Raw genomic sequence first — 13,830 nt, forward strand, 5'->3', positions numbered from 1 at the left:
GGCTTAACCAATCACCCGACATGTCGAGACTCATGAATAATCATAAAATTGACATTGCTTATGCCTGGCTCTGCTAGCTGAAGGTTGGAGAAGCGGAAATGTTGATTGAATCTGAAAGTGCAGCAAGTGAAGTTTGTGAAAGTGAATGGAAAACAGTGAAATCAAAAAATTTAACGAAACAAGCAAAAGTTGTAGTGGATTAAAAGGGTCGGTCCAATAATGCATTTCTTCTTGGACTGCTTTCTTTTTCTTTTTTTGTAACGGGTCGTCAAATGACCTATGGGAACTCCCCTTCATGCGATGTGATTGAGATGCTTAATATCAAAGATGTTTACAGTCACACACCCTTAATGTACCCATGTGACCTGTCACTATAAAAGGCGGTGTGGCATGACATACTGTCATTTCTTCACTCTCACGTTTGTGTTTTTCATTACGAGATTGCTATTAATCCCCTTTGGATTACTTTCTTACTGTTACGATTCTTCAATGACTCGAGGAGGTGCTGCGAGAAGTACATTTTATCTAATCTAATCCGCCTCTCTCTAGTTATTGTGCCTGCCCATACGAGCTAACTTTTATTGCTTTTTGTTGGGCATTTATCATCCTTGTGTTAGCTAACTAGATAGCTTCGGGTCTATTCCTTTACCTCAGAAGTTAGCACGTAGCTAGCTAGCTAAATTAGCCATACATAGCTTGTTGTAGCTGTTGTTGGCACTTGTTGACCTGCAGTGTCATGCCAGTTCCCGCTTGACTGCCACACCAGCCCATAGATCCAGTATTACCAATCCCTCGCTTGGAGTTTTTCTGTGATCACAGAGCTCAGCAGTACTGGAGGCTACCGGTTCTCTCTTGACCAAGTCCACCAACGCTCAGACTGACAGTTCACTCTTGGGTGTTTCGAGCTCGGACCTTGATACATATTTAGACGGGGGTCTCAACCCTGAAGCACTACGGATCGTAGCCAAAGCTAACTATAACATACTCTCGAAGCATCCAAAGCAGATACCGAGGCAATCGAAGCATACACCGAGACACATCGAGACAAAAAGCTATTTTTTGTTACCTTTTTCTTGGAATACACTTCTCTTGTGTGAAAATCCGTTCTTTGCATAATGGTTCAGTGCTGTACACAGGATGTCATTCCACCCATGTCAAGTGTGAAAAACAACACCCAGCCTCGGATGATCACACATTTTGGGTAACAGGGTAGCAGCACTTGCATATACTCTTAGAAATTCAAACCAAGAGCATTGAAATCTTGACTTGCGCACTTTGGGGGCAGAGCTGTGAGGCAGACACATTCTTATCAGATGTGTCTGTCTCACAGATCAATGATCATTCTAAACGCTCCAGGTCTAATGACGGGTCTCACTCCACTCGTGATCCACTGGCCAAAAAATACCATCGCTGATCCTCGCCTGGTAAAAATTTTTGACGCACTGAGGCGCGCAAGGATATTAAGTCACTGGACAGTCGTATGGAAACCATTGAGTCTGCCCTCGAGCACATCCTGGCCAGGCTTCCCCTGCCAGTACCAAATCCAACCCCTACCTCTGAACGGCGCGTGGTTGTTGAATCAGATGACACTGACGTACTGTCCACAAGAGCCTCCCACTCTTATGACACATGAGCACTCTGATGATGATTATGATGCTGTGTACCACAGCTCTAGCATCATCCAGTCCCAGTGATGGTCGACCAGAAAATATCCTTGTCTGAAATCTTTGAGAGGGCAAGCAGAAACCTCAATGTGGAGAATGCTTCTCCTTCCATGGCATCCACATCCAAGTTTGATGAATTCAGTTCTTCAAAGACTGAGTGCGTGAGCTCCAATGCACTAGCAGGGGAGATACTCCTTTGGGCAAAGAGACACCTTTCAACCCTCAGAGCAAAACACCTGCAGGGGTGTAGAATCAGGCAGCAGACTTTCTCTCCAGAGGAGGCCCTCTTCCTTGAGGCTGGAGGATACATTCCACAGTAGTGGAGAGGATCTGGGCACGATTCAGAACGCCGATCTGTTCGCATCGCAAGACTCAACCTATTGTCCTATGTGTATCTCCATAAAGGCACCAGCAGGCCCAATCGGGGTTGTGCTGTATGTGTTTCTACCAATTCCCTTGCTCCCTCAGGTCTTGAGGAAGATCAGTCTTGAGAGTGCGCCAGTTCTACTTGTTGCTCCACATTGACCACAGCATCACTGGTTTTCAGACCTTGTACAACTGACAACCTCTCAACCATAGGAAATCCCTATTCGAGCGGACCTCCTCTCACAAGTGAACGGCAAGCTTTGGCACCCCAAACCCAGCATACTGAAGTTGTGAGTGTGGCCCCTGAATGTGACCGCCTTATAGCTTCAGGGTTGCCGTCCTTGGTAATTTGATACAATTCAGGCAGCCAGGGCATCCTCTATGTGAACGCTGTAGTCCTACTGTCTTCACTTGAGCTACAGTATGTGAGCTCTCAGTTAATTACTGACTTTCTATTGGCTATTGTTTAAGCCAAATGTGTTGAAGAATTACATGCACTTTCTACCCATCCTTCATGCCTCTAGCAGAAAATGGATCTAAGGCAGTGCTTCGGCCAAATCCAGAATTCTTACCTAAGGTGCTTTCATCATCACATGCTAACCAGCCCTTAATATTTCATTTCACCCGCCTCCCCACTCGTCACAGGAGAGTCGTGAGTTGCATACACTTTGCCCAGTTAGGGCATTGAGTGCCTATCTTCCTGCAACAAGAACTGTTCATCAGAACAGCATTTTGTGTGTTATGGGGAGAACAGAGTGTAAACATTAAAGGTCTCCAGACCACGTGGTAGCACACTCCACCAGGTGTATGGCCACTTCATGGCCCCTGTTCAGAGGGGCCTCCCTGGACTCTCTGTGTTGCTGCAAGTTGGGCAACACCTATAACTTTCATGAGGTACTACAGACTCAATGTTATGTCCACTCCATCAGTGGGGTCTGTGGTTCTGGACATGGCATGCTCTCTCAACACAGATAAGTGAGCATACTGTGAACCTTGTACATACTTTCTTATCAACCGTGAGATGGATGTTCTATACAGAGGCCTTCCACTCTTGGTGCTGTTGCACCCAATTGAAGCTTCATGTTGTATGTTCTAGCTTTCAGTTTGTTTTATCCTGTGGTGGATGCAAGGACATCCCAGGCACTGATCTGGACTAAGTTAAATGGTGAGTTATCCCACTTTGTTGTCCGAACAACATCTTTGGTACATACTTTCCCACCCGTTACAAAAATGAAAGAGAACGTTGGGTTACGGGTGTAACTTTGGTTCCCTGAGTAGAGTAACGGGTCGCCAAGCGTTCATGTCATTCCATCCCCCCTGTTGGGTTCAAGTGAAGTAATAGATATTGTCACAACACACCACCTTTTTATAGTGACAAGTCACGTGGGTACAGTAAGGGTGTGACATGATTTTAAACATCTTTGATGTGAAGCATCTCAATCACATTGCGTGAATGGGAAGGAGTTCCCATAGGTCGTTTGGTAACCCGTTACTCTACTCAGAGAACCAAGGTTACATCCGTAACCCAACATTTTTTGGACAAGGAGGTTAATTTGGGAGGTCCTTTTTACTATTGAGGACTGTGAAGAGAGCAATGGGAAAGGTGGATTCAATCAAGGTGGCTAGAAGCGGCCTTGTTTTTTATTTATTTTTATTTAACCTTTATTTAACTAGGCAAGTCAGTTAAGAACAAATTCTTATTTACAATGACGGCCTACCCCGGCCAAACCCGGACGATGCTGGGCCAATTGTGCGCCATCCTATGGGACTCCCAAGCTCGCCCGGATGTGATACAGCCTGGATTTTGAACCAGTGACGCCTCTTGCACTGAGATGCATTGCCTTAAACCACTGCGGCAGCCCAATTGGTTAATTGTGTAAATGAAGAACAGAAGAAGCGTGCACTGGATCTGGCTAAATTCCCTATGTCGGAACTGACCTTCATTGATCTTCAGAGCAGGGCACCTGCTAAAGGAGTTATATCTGGAGTCTCATTAGATATAGATGACGAGTGGGCTTACCTTATTCAGAAAATCCTAGGAGCGGTCAGTGCACATCGCCTGACCCGTATTGTAAAAGGAGAAAAGCCTATCGATATTATTGTTGTTTGAGGAGACTCTTCACATGTGAAGCTTGGATATGTGAGATATGCGGAGAGAGCAATTGTGCCAAAACCACTCAGTGGCCACGTGTCAAATGTTTGTAGACGGGAGAAGTATGCTATTGAAGAATCTATGAAGGGAAAATGTTGCAACTGTGGTGGGGATCGTACTATGGACTTCCTTGAGTGACCTGTTAGGGTGAAAGAGGTCAAGGTGTTGTAGTGGAAACATTCTTACACAAGGACACTCGAAGTCAATCTTAAACGATTCATTGTTTATTGTCAGCATGCTGGAGAGATTCCAACCAACTCAATGCACCACAATACAAATGTCAATCGGGAGCTCTGCTTGGGCAGACCCAGCAGTTGTCTTATATATGGCAATACACAGACAAGTTATATTTGCATGATTTAGCATAATTTATTAATCATTACCATTTTGTTCTATTCATGTGACCGACCAATACTGTTTCATAACATGTGACAGACCAACATCTCACGAGGCTTCTCTTCTCTAAGCTGAGACCTTAAAACCAATATATCGTTCGTTCATTCTCAAAACAATGTCTGTGTGTATAGCCAAATTGTAGCTACTGATAGTTGATTTGTACAGTCAGCCACTTGCATGAACACAGAAACTGGTTTATAGAACAGCACATGAATAGAACACAGAAATTTGTTATAAGAAAAGCACAAACATTAAAATTCCCATTACAGTGTCAAGGATCTGCGTTGTACAGCAGATCTCCTATGTGGTGGCGGTGAAGAGAGTCGAAGGGGCAAGAGGCCATAGTGCTGAAGAAGATATGATGGTGGATGCACCACAACCAGTTGCAAATGTTTTTATGTCAATCAAGAGATCTGGATACACTCATTGTGAAGGTGAATTTTGTAGCATTTATAGCCAGAGTTATTATTTGTACTTCACATCATTGTATCTGCAGCCAAAATGTTTTTGGGGCTCCAAGACTTCACGGCAGATGCACTGCAAGGACTACTGTTGCCAGAAAATGTCCCATCCTCACAGGATCCTTCTGACCCTGAATCGAATTTTGGATTTTAACTGAAAAGCATGTTGATTTAGTTTAGTTAAACTTTTTTGGGGTGGTTTGTATGAATATTTTTACCAAATGTTTTTCTCCTTTTTGGAGTCTTTGTTATCCACCTGCACAGTAGGTGGCGTAATGCACATCCAATTGTTGCAAACGCCATTATGCCAGAGAAGAAGATGCCTGGCTGGAGTGAGGCGCGCAAGGGACGATACATATTCTAGTCACTCTCGTCGATTTTGCTCGTGTTATGGAAAAACGTAAACTTCATCTAAGAAATGTGTTACCTGAATGCTTTTGTCCTTTACAATGGATTCACCTGCTGCAGTTTTTCTCCGGTGACTTAGCGCGATAGTTTAAAAAAACTAGTTGATTTCCAGGAATATTTATGCAATATAACTGCTGTGACGAAGAAATTAGCTAGTAACGTTAGCTAGCTAACCTTGCTTCTTGTTAGCTAGGTAACGGGCAGATAAGGAATTATTTCTGCAATTGTTATTGGCTAGTCCGTACCTAGCCGGTTAAACAATCTAGAACTGGGGACCACAATCCAAAAACTCAAGGAAAGTCGCTTGTCGAAGAGTTGAGTCCTCCGTTCTCGGCAGGGTGTCCCACACTCACACAGTCAGCAGTCAAGCCGGGAGAAAAACACCCCAGCTGCTAGCTACCTGGTAGCTACCACCACAACGGGCCTTGTTGCTGAGGCGACAATGCTTGAAATAATGTCTGAACACCAAGGTACGTTAAGTGTCAGTTCACATAGTAAATTGATCTAGAATTGTTTTCTAGCTAGCGGACATTGTTGGTTTTGTTCAAGCCTCCTAGTAAAGCAACTGTTGGTTGTTCAATCGCAATGATAGTTGGTTAACGTTAGCTAATACGTCGCTATAGTTAACTAACATTAACTGTCATCTAGATTGACTTAATCTGTATCAAACAGTCAACGTAAATTAGCTTGCAGAGTTTGATGATAAACTGTGCGTTTTTATGCAGTAACGATAGATAGCGTAGCTAGTTAACGTTTGCTTAACCATGGCATTGATGTGGCTAATGTAAAATAACCGCTGACAAGCTAACGGTAACTAGCTAGCAAGCATAACGTTCTAACAAAATGGGGCATAAAGACTTTTGCTTTACCAGTCAACTAACATGTCTTCAACAGCTAACTATCAGTGTTTGTTTGTTAGCTTGCTACAGTAACTAGTAAGCTAGTTAGTTATCTAGATGCTACTAGGTTGCTAGCCAAGTTAAAAATTCGGGGTTGAGCCGGCTCCTCATGCCAGCTGCTAAAGCTGGCTCACAATGCATGCATGGATGGCATGGTTCAAGTTTGTTCGCTAACGTTATCCAACCTACTGTAGCCAGCTAGTTACGACTCAACATTTTCACCCCCAAGCACCATGTAACAGTCTTTAATTTGTCTTTGCATCTCTATTTAAGTTATTGACCCGTTGTAAAAATATAAAGACACCATTGTTGGCGGTAACGTTAGCTAACTGGCTAACATCGTTACTGGCGAGCAGCGGAGGTAGTCACTCGTTTAAGACAACTAGGTAACATCATTGTTAGTTAGCAAACTAAACAGGCAGTACCCTTGTCTGGTTCAGTTTTTCATTGCATTAACAAGCTAACTCGTTTTTCCTATATTCTCTCGATACATCTCTAGGCCGAACACAAATAGACACAGTGGAGAGAATGAGGTTATTATAACCTGAAAATTGAATTGTACTTTGAAGTAATGTATACTTTTTTAATCCAAATGACTGTGTATAAAATGTTAACAGATTATAGCTAGTATAATAATTGTTTTTTTCTTATACAGATTCGTTATTGAAGTGCAAAACGGAGACTCTGGTAAGTAGACTTCCGGTGTGATCAATTTCACCTCACCCTTAACATGACCACTTTATTTGGTGATGCATGTACGAGTTATTAGCTTGATTCATGTATGTGTGGAGCTCATTCATGTTTTGTTTCATCTCTTTAGCCTCCAGAGAGGAGAAAGAGGACCGTCGAAGACTTTAACAAGTTCTGCAACTTTGTCTTGGCATATGCAGGCTATATCCCCAATCCAAAAGAGGTAGGTTAACTAGGCACATCAGAACATAAACCCCGTTTCAACTGGCACTTAAAATTAGAGCCAAATTGAAGATGGCTCGAGAGAAACCCGGGCCAGCACAGCCCAGTTTTACAACTGGTGCCAGTTCGATTATAATTGGGGCTGGTGACTCCATTACTATGCAACCACCAGCTGATCACTAGTGGATGATTACACCACGTTTAGCTAGCTCGTCTGAGCTGTTTGCTAGCACATGGACAAGCGGTACTGCGATAGTCATACATGACACGAATTACCACCATAGCTGGATCCTTCATTCATTTTTGCACTACACAATACACCTGTGACAAGTCAGCCTTCGGATACTAGCTGCTAGCTACATAACGCTGGCTAGCAAATCACAGAGTTGAAACACGCTAGCTAGCAAGCTAACGTGAGCTAGCAGGAAATTTAGCTGGCCAGGTCGTATTGAAAGCAAGCTATCAAACCCGTCGTCTGGTTTCCTTGGTTAGCTAGCTAATAGCCAATGTCATGGCAAACAAAGTAGGACTGTAGCTAGCGACGTCGCTAACCGTTTAGCTAGCTAGCTAACGTTAGAAAGCTAAATACATGTCTGAGTCGGTCTGGCACTGGCGTGGTAACGTAAGTTACAGCATGGTGAGGGCGAATTCAACTATTCAACATCTTGCTAGCTAGCAACATTAGCGAAGACAGCTAGCAATATGACATTTCTAATGTCTGGAGGAAGTGAAAACTCAAGTCGAGCTAGCCCACCTAGGCAAGCCCAACCCGGGTTGACTTCTATGTGTAGGCTGGACACATGCCATCTTAAACAATGTTTTTTTTCTTCTGATAACTAGTTTACTGCATCCGCCGTCGAGCCCAGTTTCATAATATTACCATATGTCCCAGCTGCTTGCCGTAGTTTTGAAGTAATCGCGAAAAACAGGCCTTATTTTATTGCCTTTTTCACCCGCCAGCTCCTATTAGTTCTATTGAGGACCAACTCGCCTTCCGAACGTTCTATTACCAGTTTATTTTACGTCACAATGCCCGTTTCGCTGTTGTTGACAATGAGACCTGCCCACGTTGTTTGTAGTTAAAATGTAAACAAAAAACTGCCCATGGAACTCTGAGGGTCCTCCCATTGTTTACTATAGGGAAATACGGGTATGTCTGTCTATTTTGTCAAATATCTCGCAATCTGTATATTTTGATTTTTTTTCGAATTGGATACCATTTTAATCAGGATCAATCTCTTTGTAATTACTTAAGGTTGGGCAGCTTACTCTGCTATCATCGAGCTCTAGACCAGAAAAAGTAGATTCCCCCCCCCCCCTACTTCTCGTTATGCAGACATAAGCACACTTGGCACCATCAAGGTGCGGATGTTTACGCTCTACACAAGTTGTTTTTCAGTTTCGTCCTAAGAACAGATTGTAGTGGTAAAATAAAAAGGGATACATTTGTTGGTGCCATTTAGGCGAAATTGAATTCTAAGCGTCACTCCAGTCAAAATAGCTTCTGCGAACGTTCCAGCTTAGGCAACGTTCTTTTGCCATTTTTCAGCCTTGGGTGAATTTTGACTCTTTCTATTGTCCAGCCCATTAAGTGCCAATGGAAACTATAGAGTAGCAAGGGAAAACCTGTTTTGGTGATTTTACGGCATATCATCAAAATAAACATCACATTTTTGTACTCATTCAGCAGTTTTTACTTGATTTAAGTACAATACCATTAGAAATTATTTTTTAGACCACTGTGCCACTCGGGAGGTCCAGCCCATAGAAACTCGTTGAAAAACACATTCTTAAATGGCAAAAAGGAAACAAGGTTTTGACGTGTCTGTCCTAAATCTAGGAGATATTTAAAAAAAATTGAGAAAAATAAGTCTTGGCATTTGTAGAGCAAAATGGAGAATCTCCCCTTTCTACAGTGGGGTCCCATTTAGTTTGTAGCCCAAACGGTTCGGACGCTACCAACAGAAGTTGGCACATCGATGGTAGACTTCAGACCAGTCTCCTGATGCTTGTGGGGGTTGTAGAGCAAAACAAAGAACACCTTCGTGTTCATGAGTCTCCCTTTTCCAAAGTTGTCGTAATAGTTTGAACACTACAGTCGTTTACACGAGCAGACCGATTTAAAAAAAATATATATTTATTAAAATATGTGTTATTTATTTATTTATATATATATTTTTTATTTATTTTTTTGGTGCATGTCTCATGGTCTGACAAACACCACTCTGCTACCTTTAACCGCAGATGCGGAAGTGCAACACTGGCTGAAGAGGTGGATTGAGACTCATCCAATGCTTATACTGACTGATTTTGATGGATTATTTTATCTAACACAAATTGATGCACTGGTGTGTCAATCAACTCTAGGGGGTTAAGTAACATTTATAACCCTATGTGTCAAGTATTGTTTGTCCTATACTGTTTTCTTTCCTCATTGGTCTTTCTCTACATCTGTGGCTGTGTAGGAAGGTCCGTGGTCGCCAGCGTCCTCCAGCTCCCCACACAGCTCAGGGGCATCGGGGGAAAGTGGAAGTGGCGGCAGCTCTGGGGGGGCCAGCTGGGGAGACGGAGGCAATGACCTGCACACCATCCACACGTTTGTCCACAAGGCTCGTGCCAACAAGGGCAAGAGCATGCGCCACATGCACTCGGACAGCTCCCTGTTGGACAAGATGCGGCTGAAAGACTCTTTGTACGATAGCCAGACTGCCAGCAAGGCAGAGCGCAAGAAGGACAAAAAGCTCAAAAAGTTGTCAATGGGTTCCGCCATTGGTGGTGCGGCCGACAGCGGGAGCAGTGGCGGTGAGAAGAGGGCCCGCATCAAGCGCAGCAAAAATCCCAAGCAGCCCAAAGCCCTCAAGAAGCTTAAGAGCTCGGCCACCCAAAGCGAAACAGACTCTGAGACCAGCCACGCCCCCCCCGGGGAGCGCTCGGTCCAAGAGCACCTGACAGGGCACAGTGTCTCCTCCCCAGGAATGCAGGGGCTGGCCAAGATGCAGGCAGGGATGCAGGGGCTGGCCAAGATGCAGGCGGAGGAGTCCAACCGGGACGCAGAGATAAGTTCGAGCGAAGGTGAGACATGGATAGCCGACGAGGACATCATGGTGGAGTCAGGTAAGCGATTTCATACTGACCACGCTATGGACAAGAAAGCACAAATATTTTTGCTGTAAATGTGTGTGCCCTGTCATTTCCACAAAAAAAGCCTCATCACTTTAGTGTATGGCTACTGTTTCCTGGCAATATGCTTTGCTGCTTGGCTCGATATTAGTGCACTGACCTGTTCCCTGAGGTCTAAACCAGAGGCTCCTACCAGGTTTGCTTTTCTTGGGCATAAATAAGGGAAAATGTGGTATTTAATTTGAATCTACTTGGTAAAAATAGGTACTTCATTGCATTTGTATTGAGTCACTGACAAATAATTAATGGGTAATAATTATGTAATTCTGCTGTTTCTATGTAGTTCCTTAGTAAACACCAAGTAATTAGGGGGCCATAAATTGAAACCTCTGTAAACAAACAGTTGAAGAGCTTTTTCTTTTTGAAAACCTTTGCCCCTGTAAGGTGCCCACTGAACCCATCCCTGCTTGTCCCACTATGAGATGCCCCATCTTACCTCTCTTCTCCCTCCTTCCCCGCCCAGGTGATGACTCTTGGGACTTGATCACCTGTTACTGCGGCAAGCCATTTGCGGGGCGGCCGATGATCGAGTGCAACCAGTGCGGAGTGTGGGTCCATCTGTCATGCGCCAAGATCAAAAAGTCCAATGTCCCTGACATCTTTTACTGCCACAAGTGCAGGGACACGCGGCGGTCGGGGCCAAAGAAAGACCCCTAAAGATAGAGGGGTGAGAGGGACTATATCCCTCTTATATCCCTTTTCAATCTACCCTTTTCTGTGTACTATTACAACCCAAGTTCTTTTCTGCAATGCCAACAGCTGATTGTAAACCCTCATCTGGACGGCAACTGTATTGTTAGTATTTTCTAGGTGTTTTTTTGACAATCACCATCCTCACTTATTCATGTAGGTTCTTTGTCACGTTCTGCCTCTGAAAACTGTACTAAAACAGGAATACATTGGAAGGAGATCTCTTTATTATCTGTAACATACAAATAGACACCCTTTTGCTCAGTGGTCTTACTAAATTGAGACTGGCTAACTTCTTCTTTTCATTGAAATGCTAAGGCAACCATACAGAAATCCATTTTCTGGCTTTCATATTAAGGTCATAGCATAAGGTGCATGACAAGGTATAGATAATTATTTATTTAGGACATTTTATGGGCTGTTTTTCTGTCTGTCAACGTTCAAAGAAAAAAGCTAGTATTTTATAATTGTACATCCACTTTTGTCAGACCCTCTGTAACCAGTGTTCAATGCGACTGCCACACCATGGCAGAGGCACAACCCTTTTGATTATCTGGAAAGAAAACAAACATGTTTATTTTTGTCCATAAGTTTTTCTTTTTAGGTCTAGAAAGGGCGTCTCTCGTGTTGATTTTTTTTTTTGCTACTTTTTCTCATGTAAGCTTTCAATTTGGCATTTGTTTATTAGTTTCTGTCTATTACACTCAGTACCGCTTACCACAGTGTTAAGCCCCTATAAGATTTCTCTCATCAGAGGTTTTCTGATTCAAACCAATACCATATCAAATTTGAAATGTTCAATCTATTCCATAGAAATATGCACAAACTTGTGCTACAGCAGTGCACTAAAAGTCAAGCCCAAACCAAACACTCCTTTTTTTGTGGTTATTTCATTTGAAAGGTAATTGCTTTTGGCAATTGTTAATAGACTAACTTATTAGTTAAGGGCTGTGCTGTAAATTTTTCGATCCAGCCCATAACCAGTAAATATTTTTTGCTTTATTCACCCTTTGTTTTTTTTTGTTTTTTTTTATAATACATGTTTTTGTCAACTGGTGCAGTATAAACTTTGAGGATTGGGTCAACATCTGCTACATCACAACTTGATTACTTTGAGTTCCCTCCGCATGACAATGGAATACCATGACTACCCTTTGGTTGCGGTTTGACTTGGTGACAGACTTCAAATTCCTCCAATGCTTGTTCTGTGCTTTTTTTTTAGTTGTGTTTATTCACATTTGTGTGTTTTGTTTTTCATTAGAGAGACTTCTGGTTTGGGAGAGTGATATGATTGTTGTAAACTGTCGTGATGGAAAAAGTTGGACCTTGTAGAAGTGGCTTGAATATCTTTTTGCATGAATGGTTGTCAAATATATATTTTGTATTTCATGTTATCATTTTCTTTTGTTTAAAAGTTTTCAGAAAACGCTAGTTGAGATTTGCTTCCGAATCAGAGAACATACAAATCCCTCGCCCTCATAATTCTCATTCGTGAAACAAAGTAGGCTGTTTGTATTGTACAGAAAAGTAGTTGACATCACCAGAGTCGTGGCAGGTCCTTTTTATGTTGGTTGGTTTTACCTTGCTTTTTTTGTTGGTGGGAGAGTCATGTTTAGTCCCCAAAAAGCAAATGCACTCTCTCCACCACCCTTCCCTTCGATTCTCTGTATATACCCTGTTCTTCGATAACTGTACATATGTGAAAGTGAAAAGAGAGGAAAAAAAGCCAAGCAAATGTTATATTTTCGGCATCTGGTATTGTTTTTCTTTAACTGTAGCTTGAAAAATAAAACCTTCTTTTTTGGGGATCACCTGTGTTTTCTTGTTTTTCCCCAATATATGTGACTTAAATATAAGGAATGCATTTTATTGAAGTTAGGCACACAGGATGTTTGTCATTGTACATACACAACCACTAGAGGGTGATCAGTCCCTAACATCTAAGCAGGTTAATACAGCATCTTAAATATTAACACATGCTTTCAAACATATTCGTGGGAATTCATCTTTACAAAACAACTAACATTCACAATGAATTCTGATTTCAACTGTAAAGTTAGCATTGGATGAGTGGAGATAATTCAGTAAAATATTCCCAGTAGTCTTCTGGTTCATCCTGCAACACAAACGGATACAAATAAGCCAGTTCACCAGTAAAGGATGGTCAGTCCTCCCTGTTCTGTATTCTCACCTTTCTGCTCTGCTGGTTGGATGAAAGGGTGCTTCCAATAGAATCCAGAGGAATTGTTGCCTTCCTCCTGGAGTGACAGACAAATCATAGAGAAAGATGTTAAATCATTCAGACTGGACTTGTTTGGTGGCTAAAGTGATGTACATTTCACAGCACTACAATATTGTTACACATCAGTGGCAACTCCTGGTCTCAATGTTACATTATCGCCCACTCCTCGATTGTCTCACCTCTTGTCCTTGGGTTTGCCGTGATGATGGATGGAGATATGTTCCGTGGGGTCAGGGACGTGTTAACGAGGGGCGTTGAAGGTGGCAGACTTGGAACGGCGTTCTTCCCATTCCCGGGTTGTCTCCCAGTGGGGAAAGGAAGGTGAGGTCAGAGAGCTCAGATAGGTGTGGGAAGAACTCTTGGTCTAGACAATTCACATCCTTAGGAGACAGAGGGAGAACATGTTCAATCACACCGCATGCAATAACGATAGTTCATATAATACTATTGATGCACACTG

The 13,830-nt window shown here is 42.7% G+C and overlaps 1 protein-coding gene across 1 annotated transcript; it reads left to right on the forward strand.

Annotated features, from left to right (window-relative positions):
- Window positions 1-5,341: 5,341 nt before the first annotated feature.
- Window positions 5,342-12,936, forward strand: LOC106577559 (PHD finger protein 23B). Its single transcript, XM_014155703.3, has 5 exons — window positions 5,342-5,917; window positions 7,002-7,033; window positions 7,167-7,259; window positions 9,724-10,372; window positions 10,902-12,936. Exons 1-5 carry the CDS (start codon window positions 5,890-5,892, stop codon window positions 11,093-11,095), a joined length of 996 nt encoding a protein of 331 aa, XP_014011178.1. The 5' UTR covers window positions 5,342-5,889; the 3' UTR covers window positions 11,096-12,936.
- Window positions 12,937-13,830: the final 894 nt, after the last annotated feature.

Source organism: Salmo salar, chromosome 18, assembly GCF_965601325.2.
Source record: "Salmo salar chromosome 18, fSalSal1, whole genome shotgun sequence".
Taxonomy (NCBI): Eukaryota; Metazoa; Chordata; class Actinopteri; order Salmoniformes; family Salmonidae; genus Salmo; species Salmo salar.